General features: G+C 41.1%; 1 protein-coding gene across 1 annotated transcript in view; it reads left to right on the top strand.

The window, feature by feature from the left end:
* Pkhd1 (PKHD1 ciliary IPT domain containing fibrocystin/polyductin) overlaps positions 1–21,896 on the top strand; it is a 474,396-nt gene that overhangs the window by 249,474 nt on the left and 203,026 nt on the right. Inside the window, 2 exon segments of the mRNA XM_051152952.1 lie at positions 14,542–14,607; positions 21,623–21,751. Coding sequence (XP_051008909.1) covers positions 14,542–14,607; positions 21,623–21,751 — 195 coding nt within the window.

The following is a 21,896-nucleotide window of genomic DNA, read 5'->3' as shown; positions in this document are numbered from 1 at the left end:
CTGCTCAGAGAGTCCATTATCACTCTAGTCAGAATGGCTGTCATCTAGAAAGCAACACATACTCGCAAGGATGTGTGGGACAGAGAAAGCCTTATTCATGTCAGTAGAGAATGCAAAGTAGTGAAGGCATTATGGGAATTAGTGTGAACGTCTGCCCAGAAACTAACACCATAATTACTGTATGACCAAGGTATATATACGGAAGAATTCTGGATCAGTGTACCAGAGGTTCTTGCTCATTTGTGTTTATTGTTACACCATTCACAATAGCCAGCAAACGGAATCAGCCTGGCTTCTCATCAACAGAAAAGTGTGAGGAGAAAATGTGATGCATATACTCAATTTTATTTATCTCTGAAGAAGAGTTCAGCTATGACATTCAGGGGAGGAGGCTACGTGGAACCAGAGATTATTATGCTGAGCCCAATAAGCCAGATTCAGAAAGTCAGGTAGCATGTTTTCTCTCGTATGTGAAATTTAGATTTGTTTATTTGTTTGAGTGTGTGTGTGTGTGTGTGTGTGTGTGTGTGTGTGTGTGTGTGTGTGTGGTGTATATGGGAGAGAGAGAGAGAGAGAGAGAGAGAGAGAGAGAGAGAGAGAGAGAGAGAGAGAGGTAGAGAGAGAGGTAGAGAGAGGACTGAGAGAGGAGAACATGTTCTAAATGGAGGGGAGGTGGGAACAAGGGAGGGTGATGAAATGTGGCAATTGTAGAGAGGGGAGGGGACAGCAAGAGGGAAGGACCAGGGGAGTGAATAAGACAGGAAGAGAGTCTAATGATGTACATGCATGGAAAGTCACAATAAGTGCCACTTCTCTGCATGCTGATTCAAACATAAAAAAAGAACCCAACCAGCCCACACCTACTGCACCTGTCAGTTGGCTGATCATGGCCCCAGACACAGGGAACAGCAGAGAATATCTGCTCAGGCCAAGGAAAGTTAGCATTGATGTAGCACATGAGAAGAGGATTGCTGAGGTGAGAGAAGCAAGATGGCATGAGATACCGATCCGTGGACTGGAGGACAGGAGGGAACACAGTGTCTGATCTGGGTCAGGTGGGAGGAACCTGATGCCCTCTGTCCGTGTAGTCTTGTCTGCAAACAGAAGGATTTTTCTTACTTCCCAGTTCTTAGGCTCAGGGCTGTCCATTTTTTGACTTCCTGGAGTTAATGTGTTTTTGTTTTTTTGTTTTGTTTGTTTTTTTTTTTAACATCTTTGTTTGCCACTGAGAACCATGTTGCCCACTTGTAACAGCCTCACCATTTCACTAAGATGACCTAATCAGATGGTAGTCATCAAATAGGTGAGCGTTTCAATAGAAGACATTTCATTAGGTAGACCCTCACTTTCTTTTAATCCTTGAGTTTTTGTGACCTTTTAGGACTTAGTAATTGCACCACTTTTTGTGGTGGCATGTGAGAAAGAGGATCTGATAAAATGGGTTTCTGCAATGATGATTTTGTTATAAATTGTTCTTAATACATCTGGAAAATTCAGGGAGTCTGGTTAACACAGCAATTCTTAGCCACCACCAAGCCAAACTTGGCCCCAAGGATAGTAAATAGTAAGCAATTGCCTCCGGTCACGTGCCTTTCCCACTTGTGTGTAACCATATGAAAACTAGGTCTGAGCTAAACAAAAATCTTGCCACTATTGGATTTTTTCCATGTTTTTAATTTTAATTTTATTTTTTATAATTTGTCCAGATTACATCCTGATTGTTATCCTCTCACTTGTATCTTCTCGTTCCTACCTTTAATAGCAATGGAGGGAGAGTTGGGGCTTTCCTCCTATTAAAAAAAAACTTCTTGACAAATGCATTAATATATGTTCCTTGCACCACACTTAACCATTCATATTTCACTTCTGATGTAAACTAATCAAATGATAGTCATCAGATAGATGGCTATTTCAATAGAAGACATTTCATTAGGTAGGTAGGTTTTACTAATAATTATTTTTTTGTATCAGAATATTCTCGTAGTCTTCCCTTTGCCTATGATTTGGAAAAGAAAAAGGAAGCCACGGAGGGTTGCTTCAATGTCTAATGAACTTAGACGTTCATCCTTAAAGAGGATACCCAGTAGGAGTTTGTGTGGTCAGTAACACCTCCGTTCTCCTCTGAATGAATCAGGCAAATGAGCAATTACAGCCACTTATATTTTCCGGTCTGGAATTGTAGTGTACAGTGTTCCCTATATTAGCTCCACATGCAGCTACATTGGCTATGTACATTTGACCATCACTGCAGATATACACTGTGTGAAGTTCACAACTTTGTGGGAATATGGTGGGTAGACTACCATGCATCCTACAGACCTGTGTGCATCCCCAATATCCCAATAACAGCGTGGCAATCATTGTAGCTGCCATCCCAACATATCCCATAGGAACCCATAGTTCTGCACATTTGGTAAATTAGAGTCTCACTTTCATTAATTGTTTAGGTTTTTTTTGTATCTGTAGGATTAGCATTAAGCTAATTTACATGAAGCATGCAAATCAAGGTTTCGCAGGCATATACTAGGATGCAAAATATTGGAAGAGTTTAATACATAGAGGTCTGTCTTTGTTGTATGGAAACTGCTTGACTTTCTCAGGTGCACACAGTTTCAGGCCAGCATTTCTGGGTTATTCTTCCACTTAGCTGCTGTTTCCTTCTGAGGCAGCTTCACTGACAACTGGGTAGACGTCACTTATTAACTACTTCTCTTTCATTATTATCATCATTTTTTTCATACAATGTTCATTGATCATATTTTCCCTTCCCCCAACCATCCCCCAGATTCCGCCATCACCTTTACCCACTCAACTTCGCTATCACTCCCAAGCCCCACCAATAACAAAAATTAACAAAACGAGCAAATAAAATATAATAAATAATAAAGACAAGACAAAACAACAAGCAAAAAGTACATGAAATCATAGAGTCCATTCTGGCCTGTTAGCTCTTCCTGGGCATGGAGCCCGCCGTGGAGTGTGCGTGACATACCCACTGACAGACACTCAATGGGAGAAAACTGACTTTCCCTTTGCCAATGGGTATCAGTTGCAAATAGGTTCTTGGTTAGAGGTGAAATTTTGTGTCCAGGTCCCTTTTTCTGTGCTGGAATTTTGGTTGGGTTGAACATTAAGTGCTTCTAAGTGGGTGACCTTCTACATTTCTTGTTTGCAACATTACCACATCCCCTCATATGAAGGGTATTTTTCGTTTTTTGTTGTTGTTGTTATTTGTTTGTTTTCACAATTAATTACATCTCTCCTGCTTGGTGTCATCACATGAGACTTAAAGTCTAACTTTAGGCCCCAAGCAAGAATGAGAAAAAAACTGGACCCAGGCATTCTAGCTCCTGGCTCTGCATCCTCCACTAGAGTGTGCTACCCACTAAATTATCATTGATCACCAAGCAAAAAGGATGGAAAAGGGGCTTTCAGGCAGGCTGTGGAAGAAAACTCCTCACTGGTCCCCAGCAGTCGTGAAAAATATGCCTTGCACATATTTTGACCCTTCCATTTCTCTTTTCCAGCAAGGCTAGTTTTGTCTTTGTTCAGCAAACATCCTTATGGAGTGCTGGGTTTCCACAAAGCTCATGACCAGTGCTTGGGGCTTAGGGCTTTAATCAGTGGCTGGCCAACTCTTTTTACCTAGGGCATAGTGTTGTAATCACTCCACGCCTCAATACCTTTATTTCTACAAGGAGGTTAAGAATATTTACTTGTCCCTTGGAAATGCGGAACAAAGCATTTAAGTACATTAAAGCTTGCTTAGAAGAATATGCTATGCTGGTTTAAAAAAAAAAAAAGACCTTTCTCAATGGGCTATTTCTCTTTTCTCTTCATTAATGCTGTATAGCTTCATTTTGCTGTTTCACTATAATTTTTAAAAAATTTTTCATGTTTGTGTCTGTGTGCAGACACATGTGTCTGTGCGTGCATATGAAAATGTATATAGAGGCCATAGGTCAACTTGATATGTCATTTTTTAGGTGCCATCCACCTTGTTTCTGAGACTGGGGCTCTGAGTGACCAGGAATTTCATAATTAGGAGAGACTACCTGGCTGGTGAGGCACGGAGATCGAGTTCACCTGGTTCTGCCTCCCTGGGCCTGAGATTACAAGGGTGTGGTCCTGTTGTTGCCATTTTTTTTTTAATGTGGGTTGTGGAGAGCAAATTTAGGTCCTTATGCTTGCAAGGCAAACTTTCCCAAATGTGGTGTCACCTCAGCTATGCAACTTTTTTTCTTTTTTCAGTTGGATTTTATATTACTTCAAGCCCACGATCATAGGATACACGTGGCACCGTTGCTGCGAAGGGGAACGTAAGCAACTGTTACACACCCACTCAAACGCATCGTTTGAGGAGAGTGGCTCAGGTTGCCTTTCAAAAGCAATTGGACATATCGCACAGGGAGCCGCTTAGAAGACAGGCGTGTCGTGTGGCTGACGTACGGGTTAGGACCCAGCAGAAGTGACATTGGATGTGATGAACGGCAGTTCCCAGCTGCCGCTTCCAAGCCGTGCTTAGGAACACACATAACTGCAAAAACAAGCACTCGTTCCCCTTTGCAAGTCAGGAGTCAAATCCAGCTAGCCCCCTTCTCGGCTCACGCTTTGACTTGACAGGTCCTGTCTCTGCTTTACTATGCTGCTCCCTTACTACTTTGTTGCTGCAGTCTTCTCCCCACCCCCAGGAATGTTTCAGTTCATGGTGAACTATTTTTATTTTTTAGTTACATTAACGCTATGAAATAATTAGTCAGCTAATTAATCTGGTTTACAAGCTTTGTAGGATTCTTCAGCTGTCAGTCAGGCCCAGGCCCGAGGCCTCCGTCTAGTCTCATCTCTCTAGCCCATGTGACTCCCGTTGCCATGGCTACTGGCTACATCTGCTGACACCCCACTCTCTATTTATTGCTTAATTAAGAATTTCACGCTCAGCCCTTATCTGCCTCTAAGAACAAGTGCACACTGTTAAGAAATTCCAAATTTAGGCCCGGACACAAGGAAAGCCTTTCTTATGGACTTGGCTGTGTGGAGCCTCTCTTAACGATCCTCTCAGCATCCCAGCCGCCACCCTTCAATCAAAAATCATTAAATGGGGCAGAGATAATGAGCATGTAGCATATCCAAAGAAGGATGTTTGCTTGGTCCAAAGGAGGGAAAGCTGCTGGGCCCCATGCTCAGTTCCACTTCAAAGGGAGATGAGACCCCCTCATCACTGGGGCCCCGATAAAGCCTCATTTGTTCTGGGCTTGACTTATGCAGAAGGTCTTCTCTGTCAGGCCATCTCGCAGACTGGCTTTCCCTCACTCCTTGCCTCCACCTCTACTGGCCCCCCTCCCTGGCCTTCCGCATGCTCGTGTGTCAGCACTTAGGCAGCTGGGTTCCCCCCAAAGCATCAGGCCAAGCGTATAATCACCGACTCCCCACTCACAATGGCCACTTGTAGGGGGTGTCCAGAAGGAGGTCTTCATCACAATGGGGACACAATTATTGCAGCTGCTAGGGAGGGCTATGCTTCTTCCTGTAGAAATATAATAGCACTGGCCTAAACCAGGAGGTGGAGGCTGGCAGGAGGTGGCAAGGGGGTGAGAGGAATGGAGAGAACGGTCTTGATTTCATTATTCATATTCTGACTCTTGGAAGCCCGATGCGAAGCCGGTGGGGTTCCAGCAGCTGCTCGCACACAGACCTTTCTAATAATTGTACATTCTGTCAAGGGTCAACTTACTTTTGACCCTGTCCTTTTATATTGGTAAAAGGCTCTTTAGGGCAAACTATTGGGTTGTGGCAGGGTGCATTAAATACTGAGAGTCCCCACCCCTTGATTTATCCCCCCACCCACCCACCCAGCCAACAGCCTGTGATAAATTCATATCAGATGCTTTGCCATTCACAGTTGTCCTCCTGAATTCACACAGCCTCCTGAGCGGAGCAGAGACTGCTACCGAGCTGGGACATTGTGTGAGGCAGCAGCTGAAGGCACACCTGCAAGGCTCAGAAGCTCCTATACCCCCACCTTCTGACTGGACAGAGAACAAAACCAAAACATATCTTGGCAGAGCAACCACTGTATGTGTCCAAATGTCCCCTTCACCAAGAGAAAGGCTGTCTATGTAATGAGGGTCTGGGGGTTATGGTCTGTGAAAGCAAGCATGACGTGACTAGAAGGTCAGATGGATTTTTTGATGTATGTGCCGAGTTTCTTCAGGGAACTCAAGTTACACTACCAGATGTACCAGAAATCTGGCTACAACATGGAAGACTTGGGAAATAATGATGCTTTCTTGAGTGTGAGGCTTGGTTCATGACCACAATTGCTTTCTAGCTCTGCTGTTTTCAAAGCAGGCAGGGCACTGGCTGTTTGGACTCCTCTATGCTTCTGTGGGTCTGACGATGCCATCCATTTCCCAGAGAAGTAGTCCTGTGAGCATAGGAGACAGGATTGAACAGCTCTCCAGAGCTCTTGGGAGCATCTCTAGGAAGAGCAGAATCATAATCTTTCACAATGCTGTCGCCCTCCCCATGCCGAAGGCCTCTAAGGCAGTCTATAGCATTCTAGTTAATAAATTAATTTACATTCTTATAGAAAACTCATTCTCCAAAGATCCCAAAGGACTTTGCCACTAATGTAGCCAATTGACTTGGAAATGTACTAACCTTTATGGTTAGGAAAAAAATCTAGATAGTGGAACAAGAGCTTGGGATGGGAAAAAGAATTCCTTGCTTCTTGGTTAGAAGCTTCTGCTCCAAAAAGAAAAACAAATCAAGAGAGGGAGCAGAGAGAATGATGAAGGAAGGAAGGGAGGAAGGAAGGAAGGAAGAAAGGAAGGGAGGAAGAAAAGGGGAGAGAAAGAGGTGGAAGAAAGGAAGGGAGAGAGATAAACAGATGAGTTATTACAGATACTTACTTCAGAAGTGTCTAGGTTAGGAAGATCATTCTTAGTGATGCTAAGTCGTGAACCTTAATTGATGAAGTCACAGGTGGCGTGAGCTCTATCTATTCCAACACAGCTGTTCTGCTCTAGGTTCAATGTCTCTTATTTTCTATTGTACTACTTTCTTTTTAGAATCTAAAGTTGAATATTTATCCTGGTAAACCAATTCTTCTATCTGTACAAACACCCTGTACATCTTACTGACACTATGATTCGTAAATTTTAGGCATATGACCACTACCTTTAAACTTTCTTTTTTTTTTTTTTTTTTTTTTGAGGGATTGACTATAATAGTTAAACATCCAATGAATGGATTAAAAAGCTTTACTTTAAAGTTATAATTTCATAATACGATTTAAAAACAGAAATTAGATTGTTCTTATTTAGATGTGAAATGTTCTCCATAGGGCCACATAGACTTCATCCTTGGTGGAGGTCCTAGTCTGGAAATTTCTGGAACCTTTAGGAGTTGTACTGAAGTGAGTAGGACATTGTGGGCAGGCCTTGAGCTTTTAAATCAGGGACCAATTTCCGGTTTGTGATTTCTTGATGGTATAAGCAATTTGGCACCATATGTATATACTTCTTACACCTCTGATCCCTTATGGGCCAAAATGGATGTATTCCCTGAAATTACAGTCTCAAATTAACTTGCTTCCCTCCTGAAAGCCCCTTCTTTATGGTTCAGAGAGCCACATTGCGGTACCAACCGAGGACAATGCATGCAGTAAACCTAGACGCCCTATTCAGATCTAGCGAATGGACAGCTCATTCTCCATGGTTGTGGGGAGAGCAGGGACTGCCTCTGACATGAACTCTGGTGCCCCCTGTTTGACCACTTCCCCCTGGTGGGGAGACCCAGTGGTTCCCATTTTTGTTGACTGCTCCACTGCCAGAGCCTCCTGAGACCTAGGATCACAGGTGTGAACTGTCACGCCCATCCCTTTCATCACCTTCTCATGCCTTCTGTATTACTTGCTTAATACTTAAAATCAACCCTTAAACTGTTATATTTTAAAATCATAACCATATCATATGCAATACTATCCCTAAAACCATGGAAATTAATGGGACACTTGTTTCTTTGTAAAATACTTTAAACATCTATAGCTATTAGAAAAAAAAAAAAAAGACATGTTTTGCTACTAAAATAATTGCTACCCCTGTATTTGGGGATGATAATGTGGCTTGAAAATTTTTGTCTGATTTCTTCTAGTGACTATTGTGAGCCCAATTTTTTTTCCCATCAGAGATTCTCTCCTTAGTTGATTAAAAAAAAAAAACAAACCTGGAGCCTGGCGTGGTGGCGCACGCCTTTAATCCCAGCACTTGGGAGGCAGAGGCAGGCGGATCGCTGTGAGTTCGAGGCCAGCCTGGTCTACAAAGCGAGTCCAGGACATACAAGGCTACACAGAAAAACCCTGTCTCAAAAAAAAAAAAAAACAAAAAACAAAAAACAAAAAACAAAACCTGCTTCCAAGTACAAACTGTTGTTGTTGGTAGAGTCCAGGAAAGGTTATATACTTATATAAATAGTATTTTTAAAATTTATTTTATGAGTAAATAGAGTAGTTTTTTCAAGTCACTCTGCATTCTTCTTCTTCTTCTTCTTCTTCTTCTTCTTCTTCTTCTTCTTCTTCTTCTTCTTCTTCTTCTTCTTCTTCTCCTTTATCTGCGGGAGTGCCCAGGATGTTGCAAATGTCTCCACAAAGTGCGGTACACACTGTTCTGATCAGACTCATAATTGTTATTGTTCTCTACATTAATTAAGAAGGTTTAATGAGCTAACTCTCAGGACTATGATTAATGCAGACATATCTGTCAGTCTTGATTAAGATATTTAAAAAAAAATAATAGCATCTGCCCATGCGTGAATATTACTCACGTTATGAGAAGGGTCTAACATAGGATTTCTCTCTATTTCTGCAAGGACCTTCAAAGGATCATGTGATGTGAGGACAAGTGTGACTCCATTGCTTCTTAGTGATGCTGAAATGAAGCAAAAGAATCACTCAGTGACTCAAGCTGCCTTAATACCCATTGGCAAGCAAGCCTTTTCTGAGACTAAATTTGAGTGACATAACTTCTGGGGCATGAGGTCAAGGTCAGGGAAGGAACATGAAGCAGATCCTAAAGAAAGAGATGGATCTGGCAGGCATGACAACTAAAATGGGAACGTGGAGAGAGAACCAAATATAACGCTTCTCCTAGGAAGCCAGGTCTGGAGGGCACTGCCACAGTCTCCCGTTTAGAACAGCTAGGCACTTACTTTCCTTTCCAAAGCATGAAAAGTGTCTTAAGCTTGCTTAACAGCAGAGTGGGTGGTAATTATTTTTTCTCTTTCCTAGATAACATTCACCAGGCACAGCATTCTTAACTTGTTTGGAACTTACTGCCTGGTTAGTTGTATAAGTGTCTTCTTTTTCTCTTCCCAGGAGCCATTTTCTTAAATAAATAAAAATAAGAAACATGCCCCGCTTTCTCTTAGATGTCTATGTTTATGTCAGGCTTACATCATATAGCGTTTACCGGAATAACTTGGCACCCAGTGGCCCTTAGACTGTCTTTGAGGACCAGTTCCTACAATCTGGGAAGGATAAACAATGGGGCTTCACTTATAAACAAGGATGGCCAGCCAACTGCGTATTACAAATACAAAATTGGAAATCACACGCAAGGAGAAAACATGTGCACAATATCACAGCTTGGATAAAGCCTTTAAATTCTTCCTGAGTCAATACCTATACTATTTAATGATTTTCATCTCTTCTTCTCTTTACTCAAATTATGAATGACATCTCACATTCACAGTCTTTTGGAGTTCAGACACTTAGCAAAATTAAGCAGATCTTCTTGAATTGTGTAATACTAGTACTGCTCTTGATGAGACACAGCTGTGGAAAGAGCAACATGCATGAGAGCAATGTCAGGAGCCCCTTAAACCGGGGCCGAGAATGATGAGGATGCCATGATAGTGGCCTCATCAGTAGCTGATATTTGCATCCTATGTGCCATGCACTTCCTATGTTTCTATGTACTGTATTAGCTCACATTTTTTACCCAAATGACCCTATAAAACAGATAAGATTCTTCTCCACCTGAAACCCCCCCCCATTTTTTTAATGATGTGAGTGAGGGTCAGAAATGGTGGCCAACCTGCCAGTTCCTATGTAGGAATGTGAGGAGGCAGGATTCAGATCTCTGCTCTTGGAGGTCCAGCACCCATGCATTCCCTACCATCCTGTGTTGCATCTTCTGTCTTAGAAATGTGTAAAAATATTTTGCCATCTGATTCATATGTGCACACTCAGAGGCATCTCCAGACAGTCATGCACAGCAGAAGTTTGGGGAAACCAGACTCATGATTTTTTTTTTTTCTACTGCTTCAAGCTTTTCTCTGTCTTCTCTGACCCTCTAAATCTTGCCCTTCTATCTGAGGGACATTCTCACACATAATAAAACAGCAAGAGGCTCTCAGTGTGCTATCAGGTTTGCAGTGCTTGTTTGGGTATAGAATTACATTGGAGGCTGGTGTGTGTGTGGGGGGTGTCACACTGGAGGCTGATGTGTAGAAGGGATCACACTGGAGGCTGGTGGGTGGAGGGGTCACACTGGAGGCTGGTCTGTAGAGTGGAGGTCACACTGGAAGCTGGTGTGCAGAGGGGGGTCACACTGGGAGCTGGTATGTAGAGGGGGTCACACTGGAGGCTAGTGTGTAGAGAGGGTCACACTGGAGGTAGGTGTGTAGAGGAGGTCACACTGGAGGTGGGTGTGTAGGGTGTGTAAGGTGGGTGTGTAGCAGAACTAGTGGCTGCTCAGTCCGGCCATCATCCCTTAAGTGCAGTGAAATGAGCTGCTGAGAGGGTAGAACAAGAGAGCAAAAAGCCTTGGTCTGTTAAAAGTGGTTCCTGGATGAGAGAGGAAGGAAAAGAAGGGACAAGTTCAGCAGTTGGGATTTGATGTGTTAAGGGAAGATCCTTCAGCTGCTGCCTCAGTCACCCCATGGTAACCAGAGTGCATGGATATGCATGGTGGCCTTTATCATCCAAGGCCTTTGTGGTGCATGAATTGCATTTCCTCTAACTTTATTTATTTATTTTGATCTATCTAATGAGGAGAATAATTACTATCTTCTTCCTCTACCTATTTCACTTATGCTATTTTAAAGGGGTTGATATTGTAAAGTATCTGTAAAGTGTAATACTACTTCTTTCCTTGCCTCTGGCTGTGTCATAGAAAACAGACCATGTATACATTGAACACACATATACGTGCCTCCTGAAGCCTATGCTATTTGGAAACCAAGAAATAAGAAGGGCTTTCATAACACCTTTAAACTATCTTCACTTCTCTTGTTAATATTTCCTGGAATTTTTTTTCTAGTTTGTCTTTCTTAGAGATTGATTGATTGACACCATTTAATGCCCAACTCTTACATGGAAGCATTTATTTCCATGTTTCCTAATGATATTTTGTCCAAATTTGTCTTTTGCTTTTATTCCAGAGAGAACTAATGTTATCAACATTCTTTCCATTACCACTGTGACTACGGCTATTCTTTCACATTTATGAGAGCAAGCAAAATGCCTTTCCATTGTCTAGTCTGGGTAACCAGCTTAGAGTGCTGTAAACTTGGGTTTTGTAAGTCAAGCCACAGGAATAAAAAAAAGAAAAACAGAACTACATTTTTGGAAGTATCAAACATTGGAAGGTGCATGAGAAAATCTCTCTTGTAAAAGAGAGTGGTATGTCAGAGGTTCGACAGAAGTTCTTCCTCTCCGTCCCCGGCCCCAAATGTGGAGAATCACCTGTCCATTGGCTACATCTGAACAGGGGTCGTGGTTCTCTGCATGTGTTATCCTTGGTTGGTGCACCAATTTGTGCAGGCCCCTTTGTGTCAAGATCCACTGGCCTTGATGTTCTTCCTGTGGAGCTCCTGCTCCCTCCCGGACGTTCCATTCCCCCAACTCTTCCCTACAACTGCCAGCAAGATGTAATGTGAATAAATTATAATAAATGAAATATACATAAAAAAGAGAGTGGTATGGAAGAATGGGGGGATGGAAGGACCCAGAGAGTTTGGGAGCCCCACAAGGAGACCATCAAAGCCAGTGGATCTGAATCCAGGGGTGCCTGCACAAACTGTTGAACCAACCAAGGACAATACATGCAGTAAACCTAGACCCTGTGTTCAGATATAGCCAATGGACTGCTGATTCTCCACGGTTGTGGGAAGAGTGGGGACTGTCTCTGACATGAACTCTAGTGCCCCCAGTTTGACCACTTCCCCTTGGTGGGGAGGCCTAGTGGCACATAGAGGAAGAGAAAGCAGGTTATGTGGATAAGACCTGATAGGCTATGGTCATATGGTAGAGGAGGAGGTCCTCTTCTGTCAGAGGTCCAGGGGAAGGGAATAGGGTGGAAGAGGGAGGGAGGGTGAGAACAAGAAGATACAAGCAAGGGGATAACAATTGGGATGCAATCTGAATAAATTATAAAAATTTTTAAAAATAAAAGAAAGCACCCCCTATGGGTATGCATGCATTCGGTGGCACAGTGTTTGTCCTGCATTCCAGAAAATTCGGTTGGTTCCCAACACTGAAACAAAACAAAGCAAAATTTAGATACAATGACAGTTACTGGTATAATCCTAAATTACCAACTGCTATGTAATTATTAGTGAATTGAAAACAAACAAGATAAATATCAAGGTATGGAACTAGTGGTGTTTTTTTTTATATTAGAGAGGCACAGAAAATGCAAGCAGAATTAATTGTGTGAGACCTTAAAGAAAAAGGTGAGATGGTGATTTAATTTTTAAATTATTTTTTATTTTACTTGTAATTATGAGTATATGAGTGTGCCTGTGTGTGGGTTTATGCAGGTGAGTGCTTGCAGAGACCAGAAGAGGGCATTACATCCTTTGGAGCTAGGGATACAAGTGACTGTTCAACAGGGATCCTCTGCAAGAGCAGTTAGTGCTCTTAACCAATGAGCTATCTCTCCAGCCAAGGGAAGGAGGGCGGGAGAGAGGGAGGGACATGGGTCAGTATACAACAAGAAGAAAATGATAATTTAAGGAAGGTCTTAGAAATGACTATGAAAAGGAACACCTTAGCCTAGGGAGACAGTTCAGTGGGTAAAGCACTAACGATGCAAACTTAATGACCAAGTTTAAATCTTCAGAACCAATGTAAAAGCCTGACTCATAGCAGTGTGTGTGTGTGTGTGTGTGTGTGTGTGTGTGTGTGTGTGTGTGTGTGTGTGTGTAATCCCACCTAGGGTTCCTGTGGTAAGATGGGAGGCAGAGACTGAACTCTCCAGAAGCTATCATGGCATACGCAGCTCAGAAACAAAAAAGAGTCCTTGTGCCAAGCAAGGTATGCAGTGGTAACAAATATCTGAGGTTATTGTCTGTCTTTTACATGTGTACTGTGGCATACTCATGAATGCAAATGCACTGCCCCTTCATATACACACATACATGTACACAAAAGGAACATATCAAGAATATGTTGCCAATTTGTCTTGCCTTAGATCTGATGATGTAAAGGTAAAACCAAGCCTCATGTATTTTATAGTTGAAAAACATAAAGTATCAAAGTAGAAGTAGAAGAATAGATCTCATCTTGGATCTCTTTGGCTATTGTTTTCTTTCTAATGTTTGGAAGCGTATGTTTTGTAATTAGAAAGAATGACATTTGTTCTGTCCCATCTGTGATGGAAGAAAGAGTTTAGTGTCCTAGGAAAACAAAAAAATGAAGGCTTGAGTTTGGCCAAGACCAGAGGCTATAGCCTGCAGCTGTGTTAGGTCCTCCAGTGATGGGAAGGGCTGGGTCACATGATATCCTATAAGGCAGAAAGGTAATTAACCAATAAGAGACAAGGTGTTACCAGAAAGATAGAGTTCATGCACCTGATTACTAATTAATCAGGCATGAGAGCACCTTGTAGATGCATTCACTATTTAATTATAGCAACCTCTCTTGGCAAAGGAGCATATGTTCCCAGCTTAATCTACTGGTTTATACTGACATCAAATTGTCATTATCAGAAAGAATCAGGCCTTTTGATTATTTCCACTAATTTATTGAACACTTAAAATTAATGAACCCCAGGCCTTTTAAATGTGCTTAGTTGGTTTAGAATAAGGGAGGAGAAAGGGGGAGTAGGGTAGGGGAAAAACCTTCATTAAAAGGACAATTTGTTTGGGAAAAGGTAAAGCAAATACATTTCATGGATGATCTCAACTCTGTTGGTGAAAAATCCATGCATTCTACAACAGAGCCCACAGAATTATGGACATAGGAAATGAGGTACACCTGCTGGATACCGGTGGCCTCCACAGAGCATGTGGCTGCAGTGTTTTTCCTAGCTCACTGCTTATGTGCAGATTATGAGACCCGCTCTGCCATTATGCTTAATGAAATCAAGGCAAATGAAATAAAATGGTAGAAATCAAGTGTTAGATTAATTAGCAAGAAGTCCTTTTTCTTTCATTTCCATTTTTGGGGGTGTGTTTGAAGATTAAAATGCAATGGCATCAGTCTCCCCTATGCATGGTATCTTTGAATCACACTCACTTTTTTTTTTTAATGTTAAGTTTCAGGTGAAGGTCAAGTTAAGGTATTTCTCCAAGTGAAGGAAGGTGTGCCTCCAACTGTTTCAGGTGAGTATTAACCATGAAATAAAATGCCCAATAGAGCAGAATGTTCGCTAGTGATTCTATACATTCTTTCTCTTCTTTGTTTATAACAGGCACGCATCAGCTCTCCTGTTCTGGCACCTGACAGCTCTCTGCTGTGTTGTCCTATAATTAAATATATGTCTGCATGTCAGGGGAAGATATAAGGATGCTTTTGTCTTCCTAAACAATAGAAAGAATTGTAACATGTAAATAAGCACATTTCATAAATCATGAGCCATATGTGCACACAGGACTCCAGATCTGCAGATGGGCCATTAGGCCCCCTCCAAATGGAGAGAAAAATCCAGGGTATCTCTAAACTTTAATTGTTCCTGGTAATTTCAGGAAATCAGGATAAACAAACACTCCCCAAAAGTCAGATGGTTCCATGAGATCCGGCTAACTCAAAGACTAAACATCTCATAACCTCCTTTTACTGTATGTCTCGGTTTGTTTTTGTTTATTGTGAGTCAGTTGAACTGTACATTTGCAAGAGGGATAAAGACTTTCAAAGGCAGGGCTTTCCTTTGATTTTCAGGGGAATATTTGTGTTATGTCAGAGAAGAGTCATACTAATCAAAAACGTTCAAATTCTCCCATTTCAATTAAAAAGCAAATGAAGTAACGTTACTGCACTGAACTAAGAGAAGAACCCTTGGCGACCACCCCATGCTTTTTGCACTACTGATGAGTGACTGGCTTCATGGCAGGCTCCATGCTTTTACTCCATTTTATTCTTTATACCTTCCATCTTTATCCCATCTTTTCCTTTAGGTGCCTCAAAATTCCTGGTTTATTGACTGTCTCTCTTTAAGGTGTGTGTGTGTGAGTGTGTGTGAGTATGTGTGTGCGTGTGTGTGTGTGTGAGTGTGTGTGAGTGTGTGTGTGTGAATGTGAGTGTGTGTGTGTGAGTGTGAGTGTGTGTGTGAGTGTGTGTGTGTGAGTGTGTGTGTGTGTGCGTGCACGCGCGTGTAACAACAGTGAACAAGAAAGAATGGCTCTTACCTTTATGATGTCTTATTGTCTCTGGAGGATGTCAAATAAATGAGAAAGTGATTAATTTAAAATTTCCTTTTAAATAGCTATTACCAAGAAAAGGGGGGAACCAAACCCTTTTCTCGATGAAAATCTTGTCCCCAGATTCCAGGGATGAGTCCTTATTTCATAGACTCATACCAGTAGGAAAGGTTGTCTTGTGCAAGGTCCTCTAGGGTAAATGTGACTATATGTGATGGCTAGAGATTAAGCAGTTTACACACACATAGTGTTGGTCAGTGGTTGAGTCTGTGCAAGACCTCTCATATCTCAACTCAGTCCTGTATTCTTTCTGCTGTACCATGTTGACCCTAGTATACTTTTATTATTTGGGGAAGTATATATTAATTTATACATGAAATTAAACTCTATAGCCAGTGTTTGTTTGTGACATAATTTAGGATAGAAAAGTATTACAATGCATGAGAAGGCACAGAATCAGTATCAGTAAAATATTTCAGATAAGAGAATTCCAGAGAGTTCCTTGACTTCCATGGTATAGAATATAAAGTCTAAACATAAATTTAAAATGACAGTGGATTTTATTTAATAAATCATTCTATTGAAACAATTATTGCACTATTAACATTAGTTTTCCATAAACAAAGGTATATGATTAATCAAGTCGTATCGGTTAACCCATTTCAAGCTTCAATATAACTATGAAATGCTGTGGAAACTTTTGATAATATCCTGCCAGAAGTCTCTCCATTGACCCATTAATAGAGAGCCTGTTAAGTGTACAAATTGTGGTGGTTATTGTGAAAATATTATGGACAGGAGAATTCTAGGATCCTGCCAAGAAACCGTTTAAATCAGCCAACCAACCTCCCCCCTTTTATCTATGCATGATGAATCTCATTTTAGCTGTTATCAGACATGGAAGCTTCTCCAAAGACTAGCTAGCTTCCTCAATGCAGAGCTACAGAATTTGGGAGTAGGTGAATGAAGGGTGAAGGAGTAGATGGCAATGTTTGCCTGATATAGTCTATGTGAGACTAATTCAATTTGAGCTGCGGCTGATTAACAGATTTATATAGGGAAGTAGTGTAAGGGTTTGTTACAAATGTTGGTCCTCATCAAGGGTGATCTCAAGGTTTGGGGGAAGACCTAAGGCTCACAGCCTCCAACGCTTTGGGATACTTCAACCTGAGGTCTTCTTTTTTTTTTTTTAATTTTTTTATTAATTTATTCTTGTTACATCTCAATGTTTATCCCATCCCTTGTATCCTCCCATTCTTCCCTCCCTCCCATTTTCCCATTATTCCCCTTCCCTATGACTGTTCCTGAGGGGGATTACCTCCTCCTGTATATGCTCATAAGGTATCAAGTCTCTTCTTGGTAACCTGCTGTCCTTCCTCTGAGTGCCACCAGGTCTCCCCCTCCAGGGGACATGGTCTTCACTTACCAGGAAACTGGGACAGAGGGGAGAACATCCTATTGGGACTCTAAATGAGAGAAGCATGGGAGAATAGCAACGTAGAAGGATCCAGAGGGTCCTAGAAACCTACAAGTAGAACATTATGATAGGCAAATTTGGGCTCAGGGGTCCCGCTCAAACTAAGGCACCAGCCAAGGACAATACAGGCAGTAAACTTTAAGCCCCTACCCAGATCTAGCCAACGGTCAGAACATTCTCCACAGTTGAGTGGAGAGTGGGATATGACTTTCTCACGTACTCTGGTGCCTCACATTTGACTGAGGTCTTCTTTTTCTTACCTCTAGTGCATCCTCCAGTCCTCTGTAATATGGTTTCTACTTCAATCATCACACTAGGACCACTCTCTTTTTTATTTAAAAAATTTCATGCGATATAATTTAATCATATTCTTTCCCCTCCCCAATCCCTCCCAGATCCTCCCCACTCATCCAATTTCATTTCCCCTCCCTACCCTCTCCTTCTCTCTCTCTTTCAAAAGGCCTAAATGTCCCCAAACAAAACCAACCAAAAAGTGTAAAGACAGGGGTGGGGGGAAGGGGAGGAGAGGGAGAGAGGAAGAAGAAAAGAGAGGTCAAGGAGAGGGACAAATGGAGTTTGTTTTGTGTCAACTAACTTCTTCTGGTCATGGGACCTGTATTGGTGTGTGTTTGATACACCCAGTGACACTCCATTGGAGAAAACTGGTTTTCCCTTTTTCAGCAGATGTCAATCACAAATAGGTTCCTGGTTAGAGGTGGGACATTGTGCACACTTTCTTTTTTCACTGCTGAGATTTTATTTGGTTTGAACTTGTACAGGTCGTGTGCATGGTTTCACTGTCTCTGAGTTCTTATGTATATTGTCAGTCTTATTGTGTCTGGAAGCTGCTGTTTCCTTGGAGTTGCCTATCACCTTTGGATCTTACAATCTTTCTGCCTCCTTTTCCACATGGGTCACTGAATTTTGAGGGGAGGGGTTTGATAATGACATCCCACTTAGGGTGAGTTTTTCAAAGTCTCTTGCTCTCTACACATTGTACACTTGAGAGTTTCTGGGTCTAGCATCTACTACAAGAAGAAGCTTCTCTGATGAGGATCTCATCTTGAGCACACCTTCCACAACTGCCAAACTTAATAGTTAGCTTCTAATACTCTTTTTAAAAAAGTTTTATTTATTTATTTTTAATTTTTTATTAATTTATTCTTGTTACATCTCAATGGTTATCCCATCCCTTGTGTCCTCCCATTCTTCCCTCTCTCCCATTTTCCCCTTATTCCCCTCCCCTATGACTGTTCCTGAGGGGGATTCCCTCCCCCTGTATATGTTCATAGGGTATCAAGTCTCTTCTTGGTAACCTGCTATTTTTCCTGAGTTAACCCAAAAGCAGAAAGACTCAAATGGTATATACTCACTTATGTCTGCATACTAGCCCAAGGGGCGTGTCCTATGAAAGCCTTCACTTACCAGGAAACTGGGACAGAGGGGAGGACATCCTATTGGGACTCTAATATTAACTCTTATGGAGTGTTACTGTTAACGAGATCTGATCTTGAACTCATTCCATTGCACAAGAAAGGCAAGCATTACATTGCTGACTGTTGTTTCAACTCAGAGTTCATTTAACTCCTCAACTTTGGGTTCACTATTAACCACATAGAAATCTAGGAACTAGCAAAAAGTTGAAACATGCTCTTAAGGCAGGATGGAATAAGATGATGGAATTTGTATGTAACATTCCTCATTAAAGTAGTTAATGGAGGGTTTGGGTTGTTAGATTAACTATAACTCCAGCCCTTCTGTGGACTAGAACGATGATGGTGTTTTTTTCCACTACCTGTAAAATAAATTTGAAGCAACTGTTTTTCTGTTTGTGCGTGTGTGTGTGTGTGTGTGTTTGTTTTGTTTTGTTTTTGTTTTTGTTTTGCTTTGAGATTTTGTGACGTTTTAAAGAGATTTGTCACTGTTCTTTGGATATATTACTGTATGTAGAACATCAAAAACTATGCCTGGTCTTTGTGGTACTAGTTAGTCGTTAAACCAGCAGACACCCTTAATCCTTCATCCTGTTTCCTTGGACTACTGAGACCATAATGAGAAGTCATCACCGTGCTAGAATTTATAAACCATTTATAAAGCCTCTATCTGAAATAGACCTGTTCTAAGATGTGCCTTACTTTCAGGCTGTGTTGTAGTTATGTACCTGTGTATTTATGTGTCTGTGATGTCAGTATAGCCCCAGTCCGTATGCTTTTGTATTATTCTGGAGCTCAAGTTAGATCATAACTGCTATAGACCTTGACACTGTTAGGAAATCCAGGAGGTTATTGCCATCCTTGTGACATCAGACATTTTGTCTGCTGTTTGGTGACATCTTATTCATCTTCAAAGACACAGATATGACCTTATAACAAATGATATCCAAACCTACCTTTCCTGCTCTGTGTTCTCTCTTACCTTTCAGAATCACTTTCATCCACTGTTTGGCGTGAATTTCAATCCGGATATCTCAAATTTACCCCCAATACCACCTCAGTTTATTAGAAGTTGATAGCACTCACTGGCTTCTATCCTAATAGTCTTGGGATCTTTGGCCTCTATGTCTCCATAGTATTTCACTATCCCACTCTCTGACTCCTTGTTATTTTTCCTAACTCATCATTTGCCTCATTCTAATTTTGTTTTATCAAACTTCTTTTGATTCCCCCACTTGACATTTTATTTCTCAACTTTGCATACTGTCAGGTACATTTCACATCTGGATCAAGGGCCTTTGCTTCTCCCTATTTTACCTGCAGAACCTTTAAGCCTTTAAAATGTTAGTCAGTTACTTCTTCCTTCAGGAAGCTTCTCCTGGCCAAACTTTGCTTCCTTCCTTGGATGAGAATTATTACAAAATCTGTTGTCAATCTGGATGCATATTTTTATCTCCCTGGTATTATTGACGCTGTATCTTAGTTGCCTGGAAGTGAGACTAATATTTATTTTGTTCATTTGAGACTCCTACCACTATCAGGAACTTCTTTCAAAAGATGATCATTATTTATGCTTGTGAAAGTAACCACAAATGGAAGAGATTCTTTTCACCCTGCCAAGAGGTGGCCTTTTATCTTTCCTTTATGAAACAACCTTCCTGAACTGTAGATTTACTGGTCAATCATGGGGTGGGTGGACAACAACTCCAACAAAAACATACCAGAAAAAGGCAAGTACATATAGTCCAACATGGCAAAGTCCACAATGTGCCACAATGTGTTTCTGGAAGTCTCTTAAGAAAGTGGTTAGTAGTTATCAATCTCATGAGAGTGGTACCAGTAGAATGCTATTGGTCAGGAACAGAATTAATAAGGACATATAATTTGTTCATAAATTACTATCACAAGAAGTGCCCAGGTCATAATCCTGCCATTCACATACGTCAGGATCTGCGAGAATGGCACATTCTGACTCAGTTGTTCTAATAAGGCGTGCATTTTAAGAATATAATCAGGATTACTTTTAGATTTGCGTAGAGATTGCTCAAATCACATTGTTTACTACTAGACAGACTATGTGCTAGATGTTAGAGAGTAAGAGAATAATGGATTCCTAGTATGTAATCACCAAAATTGTGTTTATTAAGAGTTCTAATGTCAATAGAAAATACATAAGAAAAATAACTAAGCTAACAGAATAGAACTGAATCTGATATAATTTCCATTATATAACAATACTGTGATATTATAGAAGGAAACACAAATAAAAGGTTGATTGTGATAATCATTATGTGGTGAGGTTCTGAGTAATTATTATCTTTTCTTTATTAGCATTTTCAAAATTATCCATGATAAGCATATATAATATTTATAATGAAGCAGGATACAAATGTTTAATATGCTTGGAATATATTTTCTCAGAAGGGTAGGGACTAGGTAATAACTTGATTTCTTGCCATAAAATGTTTTACAGAAACTAATATTAAAACCAGTTAGTTTTTTAATTTTTAATGTATTTTATTAATTTATTCATATTACATCTCAATTGTTATCCCATCCCTTGTATCCTCCCATTCCTCCCTCCCTCCCATTTTCCCCTTACTCCCCTCCCCTATGACTGTGACTGAGGGAGACCTCCTCCCCCTGTATATGCTCATAGGGCATCAAGTCTCTTCTTGGTAGCCTGCTATCCTTCCTCTGAGTGCCACCAGGCCTCCCCATTCAGGGGAAAGTCAGACCCCATTCTCCACTCAACTGTGAATAATGTCCTGTCCATTGGCTAGATCTGGGTAGGGGTTTGAAGTTTACTGCACTTATTGTCCTTGGCTGGTGTCATAGTTTGAGCAGGACCTTTGGTCCCAGATCTACCCGTCATAATGTTCTTCTTGTAGGTTTCTAGGACCCTCTGGATCCTTCTATTTCCCCAGTCTCCCATGCTTCTCTCACCTAGAGAAAACCAGTTAGTTTAAGAGGGCAAACTACCACAGTCTTAAATAACAATTGAATCTTGAACTTGTCACAATGTCTTCTGTTTTCATAGTCAACTTTGCATCTTTCTGGTTTATTCCAGCTTCTACAGTTGTACCCAAATCAGCTTTAAAATGGTCCCTTCCTGAAACATGGCAAGATGTTGAAAATGGCTGGGGAGGATACAACCAGACCATCCCAAGACGCGGTGATGATGTCATGATTTTGCCCAGTGAGTGAAACCAACTGTGATAGGAAACTGAACCAATTTTGACTGGGTATAAGATTGCCTGATGTAATACAAGGCAGGAAAAATAAGTAGCTACTTATTTTTATGACCCCCTAGTAGAGGAAGCATTCTAGTGTTTTTTTTTTGA

This window comes from Acomys russatus, chromosome 11, assembly GCF_903995435.1.
Source record: "Acomys russatus chromosome 11, mAcoRus1.1, whole genome shotgun sequence".
NCBI classification, from domain to species: domain Eukaryota; kingdom Metazoa; phylum Chordata; class Mammalia; order Rodentia; family Muridae; genus Acomys; species Acomys russatus.
This window is presented reverse-complemented; position numbering and strand designations above follow the sequence as displayed.